General features: G+C 42.3%; 1 protein-coding gene across 1 annotated transcript in view; it reads left to right on the plus strand.

The window, feature by feature from the left end:
- Positions 1-20000, plus strand: part of LOC122797951 — a 209002-nt gene that overhangs the window by 34722 nt on the left and 154280 nt on the right. Inside the window, exon 2 of the mRNA XM_044066472.1 lies at positions 14968-15158. Within this exon, the coding sequence (XP_043922407.1) occupies positions 14968-15158 (191 nt within the window). The remainder of the gene's footprint in view (positions 1-14967; positions 15159-20000) is intronic.

Raw genomic sequence — 20000 nt, forward strand, 5'->3', positions numbered from 1 at the left:
TTTTCCTCCTAACCCCCATTCCCCCCTGTTGGACTTTTCCTGAAAAACTTGTCATAAATGTAGATGTTAGTGTATTCACTGTTGCAGTCCAGGTTACCCACCCACCATCCCCCTTTTCATTGCTGGGACTTTTCTGTACTTGTCAACTCTATACAACCTATTTGCTTGTAGATGAAGGAAATGTTTATAATTAGTACATGCATGCTTTTTGGCATATTTTTATTTTTTCAGCCTTCCTACCTGGGGGCACCTGACATCTGGGGCAAGAAAAACTGAAGAAAATGGCGTCGGTTGCATCTTTTATACCCCTGGCGCACTGACGTCAGGGAAGAGGTGACAGCAACCGACGCCGGACCTAGACTTTGGAACTCTGGCCGACTGCGACTGCGGGTAGCCTGCCAGCAGGATAACCCAAGTGTAATGACTGCAACAGTGAATACACTCGAACATCTACATTTATGGTAGGTACAAAACTGTACTGTTTATATTACAAGACTGAAGACGCATTCATTCGAATGCATCTTGGTCTAACATAAAAGGCTGAAAACGCAAAATATCGAAGCGGCTGTTAAGCGAATTCTTTCCCTGGGAAATAATTCACTTGGCCGCTTTGGTACTTTGCCATTTTCGGCACTATAGTGCATTCTCGGAGTTGGCATATTTAAGTAGGGGGATGGGGGTGGGGGGCAAAGCCCCCCCATTAATGTATTGTTTGAACTTTTTTTTTTATTTCTTTTTTTTGTTGGAACAGTGAATCTGATATAGTTAATCCTCGTTCTTTCCTTGCACATGGGTGTCTGTTCCGACTTCTGAACCGAGCCGGCCATTTTCCAAGCTAGTGTCCGCTATAAACTCTCAAGCTAAACTTACCCATAATCCCCCTGTCCCTGTTACCTCAGATTTAGTTTGCTGCGTTGCCATTCGGTCATGTCAGGCTGCTTCTCTTGAGCCAAGTATAGTTATTTGTTGTCAGAATAGTCATTTTATGTAACTTTTTCTGTCAGAAAAGTTTCTATTTCATTGTCTCTTACCCTATCACATCTAGCGACCATATAAGTTCATAGGTAGGTGCTAGGCTATTGGCCCTAGGGCCTATACAAACCTAGCCAAAAAGGTACCCTGGCTTTCGCCACCCAAGAAAATTATTTTCCTGTGCCCCTGTCAAGCAGAACCACAGAAGTGATCCCCGGGGTGAATTTCCTATTACCCATCCAGTCATCAAGATTTTTCTTTGAGTGCTAATGAGGAGCTCTGTTTGACATAGATAGGTAGTCTGTTCCAGAGTATGGGAAGTCTCTGGGACAGGAATCTATCCCTCCAGCATGTTCTCTTTATTGTGGTGACAAGGTTTAGGTCCCTAGAGCGTGTAGCTTGGAGGGATTGAGATTTCTTTAAGTGGAGCATGTCCAGCTCTGGGTTTGACAAAGCTATGTATGTTAGGCAGAGATCGCCTCTCATATTTTCTTGAGTTTTTCTTCTCTTTTCTCTACACTTTTTACCGTGAGGTATTTCTCCCCTACCATCGTTGGTAATCTTCCCTTTTTCATACCTTCGGGTATTCTTTTGTACCATTGCTGGTACCCTTTCTACTATCCCTTTTTTCTGTCATGGCAGATAAGAAAGGTAGTCAGAGTTTTAAAAGGTGTTCTGATTGTGGCACAAATTACCTACATCTGGTGCACACTCTGTGTGTTTATTGTTTGGGGGCATCCCATGTATCTGTTGACCCGCCCTGTATTATCTGTGAAAAGTTTTCTAACAGAACCTTGTTAGAAAGGGAAAAGCAAGTTGTTGCTGAAGGGACTTCTTAAATCTCCCTTTTCAGGCGCTATTTCTGGGTTAGAGGCCTTAACCCTCCTAGAGCCCATAAGAAAATTTTGGGTGTTCCTACTAAGGCCAAGTCTTTGCCTTCGTCCCCAGCTGGTCCCCATCAGTACCATGGTCACAGTTTGCAGTGACAGAAGGATCAGTGCCGAAGTGGTTGTCAGTACCAAAGCCGGAACCGATAAAAGTGGAGCCAACAACTGAGGCATCGGTTCAGAGTAAGATGTCTGAGATGACGTGGTCAAAGTCTGCGCCGACTGAGCAGTCTGTGCTGACACAGTAGTAGTAATAGTCTGAACAGAGGAGCCCCTCGGTGCAGATATAGTGAAGACTTTGAGGGGGAAGGATCCCCACAGTCGCCCTCTGAGGAATCCTTTGGTGATATCCTCAAAATTCTTAAACAGAGAGGTGACTGGCGGCCCTCTAATCTGACCTCTGAGGAGTCTGTGTTCCTGCAGGCTTTTCGCACCCGGCCCCCTACCTGGGTTACTCCACCTGCCGATGAACTTGTCCGGCTCATCGTGCAGCGTGCGTGGAAGGCTCCTGACACCGTCAAGGCTATTCCCCGGCGGCCAGATAAGATTTTGTTCCCTCCTGCTACGGATCCCCATTGGTCAAATGGTCTTCCTACGGATGCTCTGGTGGTGGCGGCCGCAACAAAAAAGGATCTGGCAGAAGAAGAAAGCCAGACTGTCCATCCGCCTAACAGTGTCCCGGGCCCTGGACAGGATAGGGGAAGCGCACCTTCGCATCAGCGACCTTTACGATCAGGTCCCTGAATTATATGGCACACTTTACCAGGCTTCAAAGGGATCTGATTTCCGAGCTGTCTGAAACCTTGGCTGGTGCAGTGTCAAGTCCGTGACAGTGGCCTCTCAGCTGGCCACCATTGAGTCAGTATCTAACTTCTCTATGCGACTGATATCTCACGCATCAGAAGGAGCAACTAGAGCGGCGGGTTCAGCTGCGGTCTTGAGACGACACGCCTGGATGCGCTTGTGCAATTTTGCGGAACCCTTTAAGGCTTCCTTAACGCTCCCATTGAGACCTCTTCGTTGTTTGGACCCAAACTTAAAAACACACTGGCCAGATGTGAACAGGACGGTAAGACCCTTTCCGCCGTAGGTGTCTGTTATTCTCCCCCTCAACGTGCTTTCTCCCAAAACCAAAAGAGTGGGAAGATATGGTTCAAGAAATCTTAGGGTCCTTTCCATGACACATAGGCAGAGTTCTCCCCTAGAGGCAGAGGGGGAAACTCACAGGGAAGATGCTCCTTTCGGGGCAGAGGGGGTCCGTGTAACCAGGGTTCCAGGGACTTTTTCCCTGGTCAATCCTACCAGCGCTCCTGAAGAGCGGCCCAACTACTTTCCTCTGGTGGTGGTTAGGGGTCGTTTCTCCTTGTACCCTTCTGCCTGGCTGGCCATCACCACAGATTCTTGGGTACAAAGGATTATAACCAGAGGATGTTCTTCGTGTTTCACTATTGCAGTCATTACATTTGGGTAATCTGCTGGCAGGTTGCCCTGAGTTGGCCTGAATAATAAAGTCTTGGGTCCTGCGTCGGTTGCTGTCTCCTCTTCCATGACGTCAGGTTGTCAGGGGTATAAAACATGCAGCGATGCCATTTTATTCAGTCTTTCTTGCCGCGCGGTGCCCGAAGCAGAAGCAGTTCGCAAGTGCCGGTCGGCCGACTCCTGAAATTTTCGCATTCGAGTTTCAGAACCAAAGTCTTCAAACTAAAGCTAAGTACCCTGCTGGGAAAACTTTTTCTTGCTCCTTACCGATGTCAGTAAAAGTTAATATTTGCTTCCCACAAGTAATGCAGTTACCTCATAAATATTTTCATTTGTACTGTATTCCTTGCCTAGGCCCAGATCATAACGTACCTTGCTGTCGGTTTTGTGCTAGATTTAAACCAATGCACTATTAAGCGTCTGTATATTTTTGCTTCTAAATATTTTGGCTCAAGATTTAATTATCCTGAAATGTCGTCGGTTAGCAATCAGACTACCGGAGTTCACAAAAAGCACAAAGAAAGAGACAGACTGTCGAGGTCCAAAACCGACAAAGCTTCTAAGCCAGTCGCCGGTGTTCAGTGAGGTGCTTTCGCAGCCCCTGATACCCACTACTTTTGAGTCGCAGGCCTCTACCGAGACCCATTCGGAGTCTGGTATGCCGCGAGATTCTCAGAGTATTGAGCCAGTGGATGTCTCTCCCTTGGATGGGTCCGGAGCTGAGCAGGCAGCGGCTTCTGAGGGTGTTTTCAGGCCTCAGCATTTTTATATTAAACAGACGCCAGCCTCTAAAACAAGATCAAAACCTGTCTAAAAAAAACGACGCATGAGCCACGTGCTCAGGCCCAAATGCCTAAAAAACAGATGATCAAAATGGCTGAGGACTTAATTACCTTGATCAGGGGTTCCCAACCCTCCCCTTTCTCCCCCCTGCTTAAGAGGCCTAGGCAAGGCACTGATTATGAATCTTCAGATTAGGTTTCCATTTCTTCAGATTCCTCTTCTGATCAGGAATTTTGTATTCCACCCTATGAGGATTCTGATGCAGAAGAATCCATCCCATCTGCATCTCCTCCTGAGGATTACTCTTTTGGAGAAACTTTGCATACTTTAAGGGAACATTTTCAGTGCGTGAGTCAGGACTTCTCAGAATCAAGAAAGAGGCTTAGGGATTTCCTTCTTCCTCAGCATAGACTTTTGGCAATACCTCCTGTGTTAGACATTGATGTGTTTTTGGAATCAAGCATGGCTCCTGATTCTCTACTTGTGGCTCCTAGTAAGCCAGACAGATGTTACAGGGTTCCTGACTCCCAGAAATTTCTATTCAAAAATCCTGCTACTGATCCTGAGACTATTTCACAGGGTCCCAAAGGTGTAAAGGCCTCTACAGCCAAAAATCCTACTCCCTCTGATAGAGGATTCCAGGGCACTGGATAGATGGGGAAAGAAGGTTTATACGTCTGCAACCTTTGCAATTAGGGCCTTAAACTGCCAGTTTTATATGCTTAAATATGAACAGCATGTTATGGGCTTACTGAAACAGAAAATGATTATTTCTGATTGTGTGGAAAATAAAGAATTACAGGAATTATTGCATTCAGCAGAACAGGTTGGAAAGCATACTTTGCAATGTGGTTTTGATTCCTTGGAGGCCTCTTGCAGGGCCGCAGTTACTGGATCTGTGATTAGAAGGCATGCCTGGCTCAAGGAGCAAAATCTGCCTGATCATGTTAAAGCTAAGTTGTTGAATGCCCCCTTACAGCATGATACTCTGTTTGCTAATAAGGGAGAAGAGGTTTTAAAGAAAATGGAAGTCCTATCCCTTTTGATATTTGTCCTGTCCCTTCAAAAAACCTTCCCGACGTTCCACCCAGTCAAAGGGAAGAAGCAGCACTAGAAATAGAAAAGCTGCTAAGAGAGTCATCCATATAGTCCTTCCAGACCAGATAGGATCCGGATTCTACTAAAGATTATTTTTGGTGCCAAAGAAAACCGGGGACTGGAGACCAATTTTGGATCTCAGTGTATTAAACAAGTTTGTGAGTACAAAAATACTGGATGGTCACAATACAGTCTATCCTCCTGCTTTTGGAAAAAGACGATTGGATGTGCTCGATAGATCTTCAAGATGCGTACTACCACATAAACGTGGACGGGCCATCAAGAAGATTTCTGCACTTTCGTGGACAGGCCTTCAAGAAAATTTCTGCGTTTCCCTGCGGGAGCCAGTCACTACCAGTTCAGAGTACTGCCCTTCGGACTCTCTACAGCCCCCAGATTGTTCACAAAGTGCATGGCAGTCGTCACAGCTCACTTGCAACTTCAAGGATTCCAGGTGTTTCCATACCTAGACGACTGGCTCATTTCAGCCCCCACCAGACATCTACTGGAAGAAGCCCTGGCATACTCTCTCCTCGCTGCACAAAGGCTAGGCATAACCATAAACTGGAAAAAATCCAATCCAGTCAACAGAATTTATAGGGGTTATCTTGGATACAAAGAACTGCAGAGCTGCCATTCCAGAGCACAGAATTTTAAGGATAAAGCAACAACTGATTCCAATCCTTTCAAGGGAGAAATCCACAGCTCACTCTGTTCTACAGCTGTTGGGTTCCATGGCAGCCTCCATCACCATTGTCCCCCTGGTCAGGTTTCATATGAGGCATCAACAATGGCTACTGCTCACCCGATGGTATCATTTTCAGTATCCTCTTTCAGCCAAGATTAGAGTAACCCACAGGTGCAAACAGGATTGGTGGATGACACACAATCTGTCACAATGGTCTCGCCCCTTCTCCACCCAGCAACCCAAGGCCACAGTGACCATGGACGTCTCCCTGATGGGGTGGGGTGGCTATGTCAGGGGCAGACAGTCCGAGGCACTTGGTCCGAACTGGAGGCCCATCTGCATATAAATCTTCTAGAGATGAGGGCGGTGCTTCTGGCGTTGCAAGCATTCCATCCCCTGCTGCCGTCTGGGATGATTGCGATTCGGACAACATGCCGGTGGTCTGGTACATCAACAAGCAAGGTGGAACCAAATCTTATCCCCTTTGTCGAGAGGCCATCAGGATATGGCAATGGGCGATGGCTACCAACAGTTTTCTTCTAGCAACGCACATTCCCGGGAGTTCCAACGTGATAGCAGACAGACTCAGCAGGTGCATTCTACAACCTCACGAGTGGTCCCTGAATCTCTTGATAGCGGTGGAGATCTTCCACCGCTGGGGCCATCCTTGCTGTGACCTCTTTGCATCCCTGACCAACTACAAATGCAGCAACTACTTCGTCCTGATTCCCCCTCCGGGACAGTCACCCAGGAATGCTCTAGTCCACGATTGGCCCTCGGGTCTTTATGCATTCCCACCTTTTCCCCTCATTCCCCAGTTTCTGAAGAAAGCCCGTCGGTTGAAGAGCAAGGTGATCTTCATAGCACCATATTGGCCTCGTCAGATTTGGTTCCCCTTCCTTTGGCCTCGCCTACTAGATCAACCATGGATTCTCCATCCCACCTCGGAGTTGATCTCACATCCACAGAACCTGATTCATCCCATCTTGAACAGCCTGAAGCTCCTCCAATTCTCTTGCCAGGCAGAATGATATTTCTTTACCAGTACATGACATTTTCATTGCATCTCATAAGTCTTCCACTAGAATTACTTATCTAAGGAAGTGGAAAAGATTTACCTGTTGGCTGAAAGATAAACAAATGTATTCCTTCTCAGCACCAGTGTCTATAATACTAGACTGTCTGGCTGACCTTTTCCAATCGGCCTCTACCATTAGAGTTCATTTGGCTGCAATTTCTAATTTCCATGAGGGTGTCCAAGATTCCTCTCTTATGTCTCACAAATTGTGCAAGACCTTCATAAAAGGTGTGAATCATCTGAATAGGTTCTTTTAGAGAACCTATTCAACCATGGGATCTATCATTACTTCTACAAGCTCTGACAATGCCACCCTTCGAACCAGCTTCTTGCGTCTTCAAGCATTTGTCATGGAAAACCTTGTTTTTGGTCGCCATTACTTTTGCCAGATGTATCTCTGAGCTTCAAGCTTTATGTATCAAGAGTCCATACGTGATTTTTCATAGAGATAGTGTTTTTGAGAACTAATCCTTCATTTCTAAGTGATCTCTGAAATGTCTAATCAAACCATTGAATTTCTAGTTTTCTTTCCCAATCATTCAAACCAAGGAGAGAATTGCCTACATACCCTAGATATCCACAGGCAAATCCGTTTTTTACTTGACCAGGACTAGGTCCTTTTGTAAATCTGACCAGTTATTTTTGGCCTATTCTGGACCTAGATTAGGATCTGCTGTTGCTAAGGTCACATTAGCTAGATGGTTGAAGGACTGTGTGACCTTCATTTATACACAACGTAATATCCCGTTGCCTACTGCCATGAAAGCTCATTCAACAAGGTCGGTGGCAACTTCTGCTGCCTTCCATGCCAGAGCTTCTTTACATGACATCTGTGCAGCTGCAACTTGGGCTATGCCTCATACCTTCATCAATCATTACAAATTGGATTTGGCCTCCAGGGGAAGAGCATCTTTTGGTTCTGTGTTGCTCAGGAATGTCCTTCCATGAGAGCCTCCCAGGAATAGAGGTAGGTGGGGACTCTGTCCCAAGTTTAAGGAATGAATGAGAATTAACAATATCGGGTAAAGAAGTTGTGTTACCATAACGTTCCATCTGTATTGTTGATCCTCGTTCAGTCATTACGACCCTCCCTCCTTCCCCCTCCTGCGGCTTCTAGTGGATCTCACCATCCGGTTCTCTTAGGTAATTTGACCAGAGGTAGCCTCTACCTTCCTTTGACTTGTAAACTCAATCTGAGGTAACAGGGAGAGGGGGATTTTGGGTATGAGATTAGCTCAAGAGTTTGTAGCTGACGCGAGCTTGGAAAATGGCTGGCTCGGTTCCGAGGTCGGAACCGATACCCATGCGTAATGACTGAATGAGGATCAATACAGATGGAATGTTATGGTAAGACATAACTTCTTTTTTTTTTTCCTTTTGAAAAAAAAATCGCTGTTCTGACACTTCGACATTGTAAGCTTTTGCTTACATAGGGGTCTATTAATCACCGTTCGCTTTTTTAAGCATTCGGTGATCTAATATAGACCCTTATCTGCAAGACCATGGAGAAAATCATCATGGACCTTAACAGAGATACAGGTAATCACCAGAAACTTGACCCTACTCAGTTTGGATTTGTCAAAGGAAGATCGTGCATGTTAAACCTGATGGACTTTTTTGAGACTGTCACCAAGGCTCTGGATGAGGGGAAATCTGTGCATATAGCCTACCTGGAGTTTTTGACACTATCCCCCACTCGGGCATCATTGACACTCACCCAGCAAGGTATTGGCGATCCATCTAACGATATAAGGGTTTAACTGGCTCAGTGCTAGAACCCATATTGTCAAAATAGGGGAATCCACCTCCAACAGCAGACCCTGTAACAAGTGGTGTTCCAAAGGAATCAGTCCTGGGACCTCTAAAGTTTGGTATCTATTTCTCCGAAGTGCAAGCTAAAACTGAAGGTCTGGCTGACAGTTTGCTGATTACCGCAAACTGGGAGCGGTCATAGAATCTCCAAATAATTTCAACATTCTACAAGAGGGTCTTACACAAAGAAATGATTGGTGCCAAAGTCATAGCCTTAAACTCAATGCAAAAGAATGTATTACCATCCCTTTCGTAAGTGTAATGTTCCTGCTAACTACCGCACCAGTAAAAACACCCTAAGTACGCACTCAGAGGTGAGAGACCTGGGCACAGAGGTTGACAGCAACTTTTCCTTTGATCATTGTGTTGCTACAGTGGTAAGAAGGGCATTCTATGTTGCTCATCTCATTGCATCCAGAAAAAAAGCTATAACCTCTCTGTACTCTTCCCTCATCAGGCCAATAATTGAATAAAACGCCCCTTTTGGTATGAACTTTTCCAAGCACCTGCAGCAATTGGAGAGACAACAAAGGTTCCTCACAATGAAAATTCACTCTGGCGTATGCAGATCTGAAATCACTCACGTTATTCTGTTTCGTACAGACTACTCGGAGGCGATCTATGCCTTGCATATAAAGCAATCTTTGACCCTGCTTTATTGGAAATGCTGCATATCTGCAAGTCAAATGGTGCATGGGTTACTTGCTCTAAAGATCTTAACCTGGTATGTCATATTAATAGAAACTGCTGGAGAGACAAATTTGTCTCCTGGAAGTTACCACACCTCTGGAATAGACTCCCACTTCATGTCAAACGGAGCACCTCATTGGCCCTCTTCAAATGCAGTCTGGATGATTGGATGGGTAGCTGTAAATTCACCCCAGGGGTTCCACGTGTGTTCCTCTTTGACAGGGGGGCAATTGGTGCTGATCATGGAAATAAGGGTAGAACTTGGCTGGGCTTGTAAGGTCACTAGGGCCATTAGTCTATTAACTTCCTATGATCCTATTTGCAGATATTATTTTGTACCTGATGACTCCAGAAAATGACTTTTTAGTGTTGTGGAACATTCTGAGACTGTTTCAGGTATTTTCGGGATATAAAATTAATGAAGATAAAGGCTGTAGCCATACATTATGTACCCACACATAAATTGGTTCAGCAACACCAATATTTATCAGGGCATAATAATATGAAGCGTTTAGGAGTTTGGATTAAAAAGTTTCTGTTATGGCTGCTAAGAAGATGCGGGAAGAGACTAAACAAAAGATAATACAAAAATTGAGAACGTGAAAACCATGGATAGGAAGATAAAAGCAATTCAGTGTTTCTTTAGTCTAGTGTATGGGTTAGGCATAACTTTATCAACCCGAGGAGACGTTGTGGACAAGAGATTCCTTGAATTCTTTTATTATCTAGGAGGAAGAAAGGGCAAGAGCAAAGTGAGATAAATTTGATTGTTCTAATAAAACAAGTTGGTTCGGTTTTACCCAATTTGAATGGTTAAGGGTCATATACCTAGCACAATCAGAAGGTTATAATTCATAGTGGAAATGGATAATGGTGAACAAGGTGGAAGTTCAGGAAATAGAAAGAGTGGTATTTTGAATGCAGATCCTTAAGGAGAATAATTACAATACACAATATTATATTCATAAAGTAACAAAGTATTCTAAGAACTTAAACCAGTATGAGCATGGGGAAAGAGAATTTTACCAGTAGGGATGACTGCAGTTATGGGTACAGAAATAGGTAAGAGGGGCTTGGAATTTACTTGTGAAACTTGGCAAAGGAACTGGGATATTGGGAGCAAATAACTCAAGTAGGAAAGGTAATAGAGAGGATTGGGGCCAAGAGGACATTTGGATTGCTGTCTAAAAACCGCCTTCCCTACCAGGGCTTGATTTCAGAGTATAGGCAAAGAGAATGGGATGGGGGATTTAAGTGAAAGACATGCTTTGGTGAAGTTTTAGTTGAATCTAGAACAGAAGCAGCTGTTAAAAAAGGGATATGTAGTGGGGCATATAAAATACTGCATAATTTATATGAATCAATCCGAGGAGGTTTGAAAAGATCAGAAGAGACTGGAAAAGCAATTTACAAAAAAAAAAAAATAACTAGAAGAAACCTGTATGGCTCCCAAGTATGCAGCCAAATCAAGAAGGTTTAGGATCTTTGCTTGGAAGTGTTACGCCATGCAGACTTCAGAGAATTTTTCCTTGGGTAGGTAGCAAATATTGAAGGTGTAATGGAGAAAAAAGAGGTAACTAGCTGGGAGCATATGTTTGGGGAGTGTAATGAGTTGGCAGACTTTAAAAATCCCTACAGACTATATCAGAAATATTTGATGAGCAAATGGCTGTAATTAATGAAGTTATTTTTTTGGGGTGGGATATAAGGTCTGAATTAGACATAGTAAAGCCTTAAGTTTAGTTCTGTTGGCTTTCAAGACAGCAAATACTGGAAAATGCAAATCAACATGTACATCAATTGAGGTAGATAAAAACTGGAAGAAGGTCTTTAGAAAAAGGAAGTAGAAAATTACGTGAGGTAAACAGACATTGAGGGAACAATACATGCGTTGTAATGTTCAGGAAGTAGAGGAGTGAGGTTTAAGGGTAGGCAGGAATTCAGCAATTTGGTCTGATAGTAGCAATTAAAATATATGGGATGTATGTTGTATTTAAAAGGAAACTTGTGCAAATGTTTTTTCTTTTCTTTTAATTTTTGTCTCTCTTCAGTGATAATTTAATAAGGATGTTTAAAAAAAGAAAAACATTAATTGAATCCGAATGTAAAATGGCCTTCAGCTGCAGACTTAACACCCACTGAACATTTGCTAATGGAAAAAAATATCTTTGCAGATGTATGAAACTTAGCATTTTGCATGGCTTTCATTATTTTATTTTCAAGCCTACTTGCTTACAAAAACACAGTTGTTTATAGCTTAAGCCAGGAGCATCAAACTAGACATTAAAATAAGACAGACCTTCTGCATTTTTCCCTTCACTCCCACCCTAGCAGCCAAGATCATAGCATATTAACATTAAACTCTGTTTTGTCCAGCCTGGCTTCTCTTGTACTGTAAAGCTTATATTTCTGCTTGTTTACTTTAATATCTTTAACACACAAAACAGTTGCAGGAAAAACTCCCTCCACATATAAAATACCCTTTACTACACATTACACAAAATATCTTTACTGTATACGGCATGCAGTTTATATCAAGAAATGTTTTATACAAATACTAATTGAGCTCAAAAACTGTTTTGCTTTCCAATTACTTTTTTGTCCTTTTAGTATCCTCCTAAACATTAATGCTGTAAAGTTGGGTATATGGTTTACAGTCTACCCACAGTTTTAATAAAGTCAACAAAAGCTCAATCTTTCTTGGCCTTTTTCTCTTGCAAAACCATATTTTACAAATGTGACGATGCTTTATAGTTTCACATTTATTCATTAATTTCAGTGTTGCTGCTCTTCTTCCTGTTAATCTCCATCTGCTAACACCAGACTCTGGTTCTATCTAATGTACTCCTGATTCTTCTAGTCAGCTTTTGTGCCTGATTCTTCTAGTCAGCTTATGTGCTTTTTTCGATCTCTCAATCATTTTCCTTTAGAACATTGTAAAATGTTTCCCTGGCAACGTGTCTCTGAGATTTATTAAAACTGCAAGTCTTTGGGCACTTTTTTCCCTTTTGTTTCATCTCTGAAATATATGGTTAGAAGAATGAAAGATAGAGCCCCCTTCTGTTTGTTGTTTCTTTCGGCTTATCCCAGTTAGAGGTTGCCACAGCGGAACTCCGGTCCGCTAATGTTTGGTGGTGGATTTTTACGTGCCGAGTTACAGCCCTGACGCACAACCTTCAATGAAGGCACGCTCATTCACGCATGCCTCCACACAGAAGACGCTGTAGCTGAGAATCGAACAGGACAACGTCTTGTGAGGTGACAATGCTACCACAGCACCACATGTTTATTTCCTCAAATGAGTGATCCTCCAGGAAAAAAAATATTCTAAAGACAGTTGGATACGACAGCTTGAATATCACACTTGCCTTTTGACATTCCCTGATGGTGTACAGTGAATAATCATTTTCCATAAACAAGTTGCTGTCTCCAAACTTTAATAATTTTCCCTTTTGCCACAGTTTTGTCAAAATTAATTCCAATTCTTTTGGCTGTTGAGTTCATCTTTACTAATACAGGTCTTGGCTGCTTTCAAATGGCCACATTTTCAGCATACACTTATGTGCCATTTCAATTAACAAATCCTGTTGTGCAAGATCAGTCCAGTTGCTTAGTTGAATTTTCACAATATTAAGTGTGTTCCTTCCAGTTTCTTGGTACAGGAGAATATATCCAGTTTTCTCTGTAAGCATTCTGCCTTCTTACTATACCATTTTTGAAACCGTTATTCTTGACAAGTCCAATACTCAGCAAGCCTTTTCTTCATTTCATCCTGTCAATTTTGCTGTCTTATCAGTTTGTCTGAATAGTTAACTTCTGTTTCCCCAACCTTTTCTTATTTGAGTTGATATAATTTTTCAATGTTTTGTTTATTTTAATTACCTCTGAGTAAATTTGATTTATTTTTTCTTCTAAATTACTGGAAGCCACCTCTTGTACCAAAGCTGACACTAACTTCTTTTTTTCTGAATAGCTGCAGGACTCTTCCCTGCCAATGTTTTCTGGTTGATATTCTTTCAAGTTCTCAATTCTTCTTTGCTGACATCCTGACAGTATACTTACTAGCCAGTAACTGAATTTTATTCAGGCTAACAATATCACTGTCTCTTAATTTTGTTTTATTTTTCACACTGGGCAAGCTGAAATTAAGCTATTGATCATTATGCAGCTATCGTGGAAGTCCCTGTCGTTAAAACCATGAGCATACACTGGCAAATATGCATACTTTGGTTAATGCATGGGCTGGAGAGGAAGTAGTCAGTCTGTAATACATAAGGTGCACATTTCTGTCCAGTATTCTCCTGTATTTACGGGTTCAAGTTTTGAGGTCCTTGAAGTTTTTGAATTGGAAGTGTGAATACTACTAAGGTAGTGAAATTGTGGTTGCCCCAGACACGCACACACTTTGAGGTAGTTCGGTTTTGGAATGAGGAGGGTGGCGTGGGAATCTACCCCTAGTCATCAAGAGGTTGCAAGGGGTGAACCCTCCTGCCAAAAAAAAGGCTAAAGTTGGAACAGCATATTTTGAAATGTGCTGTTTTTGTTAAAATCAGAGTTGCTTTTGATGCATCAGTCCCTGAAGGAATCGATTTTAGTACTTGTATAGGGAGCCCACCATTAGGGTTGCCTCTCTGCCCAGCTTGCATTGATAGGTATCCTGCAAGTTTGGCAAGTAAACTGCTTTAAATGGTACTTATGCTCGATATATATAAGTTAGACTGGGGAGTGCATGGGGATGAGTGTGCTGTTACCTTGGTGATTGATGTCTTATGCACCTTAAAGAGACTTAATGCATTTGAATGTAGGAGCTGGAAATTCAGAATTGTGCCATGCTTGGGGATAGCAAAACAAAAAAAATCCCACAGCTGCCTTTCAGACATTGAGCAACTAATACAGTGAATATTTGTGTATCGAGGGCTATTTGAGTATTTGCATGGGTTTCAAAAACGTGTGTGTGTATATGTATATGTATATGTATATATATATATATATATATATATATATGTATATATATATAGAAGATGCACAGGTACATTTAGTTTAAGGTAACATTGTATATACACAGTCTACCGCTCAGCAGAATACATGTGATATAGAGAGTCAATGTGGAAATTATTCAGTTATCTTATGTTAACCTTTGTGAACAACTGCAAGGAGTAGTGCTTGTGCTTTAGGTATAAAGAGTTTCAGTGCCTCAGTACACCTGATTTTAATATTTGTAATTTTGGTGCCTGAAAATTTGAGTGCATCAGTGTGCTTACTTGATCAAACAAAACCAGATTAACAAAATGAATGACGCTAACATTAAGGGATTTTTCTCCTTTGGAACTGTATATGATCTATAAGCTCTAACTATATTCCTTCAGTAGTGTGGATAAGTTAGCTAGCTCATTGTATGCTGAGCTTATTAAGCAGTAATAGTATTTGTTAATAATTTTATTGTGTTTGTTTGTTATACTTATTTTGTTGTGTTTACAAAGCTTTTTCAGACCCACAACACTGATTGGAAGGAACGTGGGTATTTCGGATTATTTCATTTATTCTTCAAACCCAAACAACTTCTATATTTCAAGAAATCATGCCCGTGTTATTCGATCAACACAAGACAACTCGCATAAGCTTGTTGACATGAGCCTGACTGGAGTGTTTGTGAATGATGTCAAAATTGATGGTATGTTTTTAAGATCAATAATTTACTGCAAAACTGTAATATGTGATAAGTAAACTTACAAACATTCACATTGTGGCCAGTGATAGTTTTGTATAAAGAAATTCACATTTCAACATTATGCAGTTTACAAATAGGTTTATCCTCTTGTCCAATGCAGTTTTTTATAATATTTTTCTCCTTGCAAGTTCCTACCTTTTTTGGGGGTGTGTGTTGTGTTGGCATGCACAATGATGCTGTATTGTATAGCAAGGGAGTCTGCTTAGCACTAGAGCCTGTTAGCTTTTTATTTTTTTAGCAGCTTGCACAGTTTGGTTCTTAGTTGACTGATTGCTGTGAAAAAATGTCTTGTACTTGATGCCTCTGTGTGTGTGCGCACATGCGCATATGGTCATTAACAAACCACGACTCTTACTGTCTCCCTCTCTCCTGTCTGCTTGGGTGTAAACAACACAGATCAGTGCCATAGCTGACAGAAGTTCTACTCTGACACCAATAGACATAGGGTAAAGCTTTTGGCCTTCCTTGTTATTCAGAAAATGGTGCGTGTTTAAAATGCTGTGTGTGGACCAGCAGGAGGAATCGTCCTAATGCCTCAGACCTTTATGCCCAAACCTTATTAAAAAACTGAAAATGGAGAGAAGACAGTGGGGTCATGATCTGTTTTCTTGATATGGCCTTCTACAATCAGCTTGGTGGATACTTGTTTTTGGCTAATGAAGGTTTGAATTTGTGTGTTCCCTACTTTGGTGGATGAAAAGAGGCTCCGGCATGGTTGACTATCAGCTCCCATTTTGGAGATAGATTGTGGGGATGCTCAATTCTCCAACCCCGTCCCCATATCTGGGTGGTATATTTTTTGCCTTCAGTCCCAGCAGGCCTCAGTAGTCCAGATTTTCCTGCATCAGTGTCTGCAGCTAAGACACAAGATTTTAGGCAGCTGTTATCCTTCTGATAGGAGCTGCCCATGTACATGTGGGTCGGTGCAAGCACATTTTGTTAGCCTAGTATTTACCTGTGAACCTATAGTCTGCAGACTTACAAGACTAGGCAGTAATCAGAGGTCAGAATCAAAGCTTGTGCCTTGTGTGAGGAAAAGACCTTAACCATTAAGCTAACTCCTCCCATTTGGTAAACCTGGCCTGATGCCAATATCTGACCTAGTTGCTGTCCTCTAAAATTCCCAAGCTGCTATTTGTCATGTGTGTCCCTGAATGTCAGTACTCAGTTACCCCAAAAACCTGGTCAGCCTCTTTACATGCTTGATCCCATGCATGTCTTCTGTGGGCAGATGTGACAGTCCAAGGTGTGACTGGGTTTACTTTGTCCTCTGGTTTCTTTGGGATGTTTAAAGACCAAGAGGCCATTTTCTGAACGATAAAGCTCTCCTGCTTAGAAAATAGTGTCCTGTGCCCTATATATATATATATATATATATATATATATATATATATATATATATAGGCTGGATTCTGTCTCTCAGAACATGAACATCCTCAGTCTTTGAATAGCGAGAGAAATCTTTTTCAAGCCTCATCTTCATTTCTTTAATTTCCCCAAATCTTTTGTGTTTCTAATACCATGACAGGAATGGACCCCATTCCTAAGTCAAAGTATGATTAAAGCTCATGAAATTAGTATTGTTTTAATCTTTAATGTCAGACAGAGGTGTTCTTTACAGCAGCCATAATGTGCCCACTCCTCCTGCAGTTCGTATGGAGTTGCATGTATCGGAAACATATCTAAATAAGACTGTAGATTCTTTTTTTTTTTTATAAGACCTGTTACTTCTACTGCTATTGGAACTGTCTGGGTATCTTTCTACCACATTGCTCTTGTTTCTGCCTGCAAATCCTGATATTTTATGACTTTGTGTCTCTCCGTACATTGTAGTCACTGGGTGTAGCGATTTCAATTATCAGTGCTACTTTTTGTCTTCTTTTTTGGACCACTATATCTGGTTTTCTCGCATCTACCTTTAGAACTGTTGGTGAACATGGGTGATCCCATGTAGACTTCATCAGTTTCTGTGATGCTTTGTGACTCATGTTTCCAATGTGTTTCAGCTACTTTAATATTCTAATGTTTGCATAATCCCCAGTGCAACAGTCTTGCCAGATTGTTATGCCTTTCAGTATACAGTCATTCTGCCATTAGTGTGTCAAAACCAGCAACAACGGTGGACGGCGCAGTGGTAGCGTTGTCATCTCACACCAAGAGGTTCTCCGGTTCGATTCTCTGCTGGAGTGCCTTCTGTATGGGGTCTGCAAGTCTGCCCTGCGTTCTTGTGGGTTTCCTCTGGGTTCCTCCCATGTTCAAAAGCATGTGTCTAGAGCATTTCTCCCTTGCCCTCCGCTGAAAATTGGCTACATTCCAAATCAGACTTTCTTGGTTAACAAATGTTAAATAAAATAAACAAGGTGTGCAACTGTTTCCAATTCTGTTTTACAAAACCTACATTTGTCTGTTTCTCCTACATGTTCAATGGACTTGTGGACTGCGTACACTTTGGCTTGCAGTCTTGGGATGCCGATATTGACCTTTCATCTTTTGGTTTGAATTCTCCTCTCCTTAACCATTCCTGCATTCGATCCTGATCAACATGAGGGTTGTTCCAGGAATCTTTTACACTTGAACTATATTTTTTGCATTGTTCACATTTCCTACCTTATCTGATCTTTCACCTTATATTCTTTCTTTTGTTTGTTGGCACATTCAGTTGCTACCTGATTTTTATCTTCTACTGGTTTAATTTCTATTCCTGTTTGACACTGATATGCTTCTGCTAGACTAAGCAGGGAAGTCATTTTAGATTTATTCTCCCCGTGTTTCAAAACTTTCACTATGTTTGGGTCTTGTGAGGTCAGCAGATATGTATGCAGTCCCACGATTGCAGATTAATACATGTAATCAGTTTCAAGGAGGGCACATATCTCCTTTGGAATGGAGAATATATAATCTTGGTATGCACTTGTTTGTTTGTTTTGTCTTTCGGCTTTTTCCCGGTAAGGGGTTGCCACAGCGGAACTCCGGTCCGCTAATGATTGGCAGTAGATTTTTTACGAAACGCCGATGTGCCAGCTCGACACCCAACCTTTAACGAAGGCAGGCCCATTTATGCACGCATGTCTTTCGAACACTACCCCAACCGCGGGAAGGACATGCAGACTCCACACAGAAGGCACTCCCAAGCCACGCCGAGAATCGAACGGGAGAACCTCTTGCTGTGAGGTAACAACGCTACCGCCATACCACCGCGGCATATAATCTTGGTATGCACTGATTTTTATAAATCATTTGAGCATGAAGCACCCTTGTTTTCCTGTTTGTTCTGCTCAACAGGTTTTGGGTTGAGTCATTCACTCCAAAATTGTAAGTTAGGGCAGGAAGAGCAAGTTGGTTTATAGCTTGAACTTTGTTCCTAGATGTCAACACTGTTTTAAGGATTAATTTTAGTCTTCTAAAATATTTCTTACTGAGTTTTATTCACATTTGTTCATGTTTTGTTGATCCTTCATCAATTCCCAAATATTTGTGCACTCCCTCTTGCTCAAATTCTTTTGTATCACATTCTTGTCCCAAACTGATGATGTGATGTTGTCCTATCTTGCCTTCATTCCTCACTGGTTGGGTTCAGAACCATTCATCGGTTCCGACTCAGCCATATACAAAAGCTCGAGGTCTTCCACTGGCTCGTGGCTGTATCCCTATCCCATCATGCCCTAGTAAAACTCCCCAGATCTCATTTGCTGCTAAACTGATCGGGTGCTTCCATTTTGGCTCTGGCTAAGCTGGAAAATTTTTCTTACTCATTAATATAGTTGTTTTTTGGCTGTTTAATAAGTTACCGATTAGTGTTTAAGTAGTTATTCTGTTAGTTAAGAGAGTTAGCTCTTCTGCTTTGCTTCTTGCCATAGTTTTTCTTCGTTAAGCCTGTGATAAGTTGTCAATCTCTCCTTCATTCTTGCTGGATGGGTTCGGAGCCGATCCTCGGCTCCATTCGACTGCACTGCTTTAGCTTGAGAACTCCTTTTACCAGCTCGAGGCAACCCTATATCCCATGATGCAAGGCGGAACTACCTCAGATCTCTTTTGCCGCTTAGCGAAAGAGGTCTCCTTTGCCAGCTGAGGTAAGTAATTTTTTGTCAAAAAAAGCTTAGTTAGGGATTTATTTCCCCTTGTTTCCACTTTCATAGTGTGTAGTGTGTTTACAGCCCACCCTATTCCTTACAGTTCAAAACTTTTAAATTCCTTTGGTAATTGTATAAAAGTTAAGTTAGGCCTAGACCCCATTGGTTAATCCCTACCTGTGTGTCTGTGTGTTAGGGGATTAATTGTGTGTGTTGTTGGGGTGTGTGTGTGACTTCTTCCTTAGAAATATGTCAAAGGAAGGCAAGGTCTCAGGCTTCAAGAAGTGTGACTCGTGCTGTCAGAAAATGTCTCTGACAGACGGTCACACTTCTTGTGTTTACTGCCTGGGGCCTTTGCACCTGCAGGACTCCTGTGCTTTGTGTCACTCTTTTAGCCAGAGAGTCCTGCAGGAACGGAGGAATAAGTTGATCCTCCGTGGCTTACTTAAGCCAGAAGGTTCTCCCTCTAAAACAATGTCTGGTAAACCTTCTAAGCCACCAAAGGTTCAGGCTACAGTATCCAAGCCTCCTCCGGTGGCTCCGGCTCGTCGGGCGAGATCGGCTCCGGCTGGAACCCGATCTATCTGCTTCCAAAGTAGTGGGTTCGGCACCGATTGGTTCCGACACCCTGTCTACTGTGGCCTTGTCGGCTCCGGCTGGAGCAGACACCTTATCCAGCATCGGGCGAAACCTTCGGCTCCATCTGAATTCAGGG

Source organism: Protopterus annectens, chromosome 3.part1 (genome assembly GCF_019279795.1).
Source record: "Protopterus annectens isolate FY-2018-M chromosome 3.part1, PAN1.0, whole genome shotgun sequence".
Classification (NCBI taxonomy): domain Eukaryota; kingdom Metazoa; phylum Chordata; order Ceratodontiformes; family Protopteridae; genus Protopterus; species Protopterus annectens.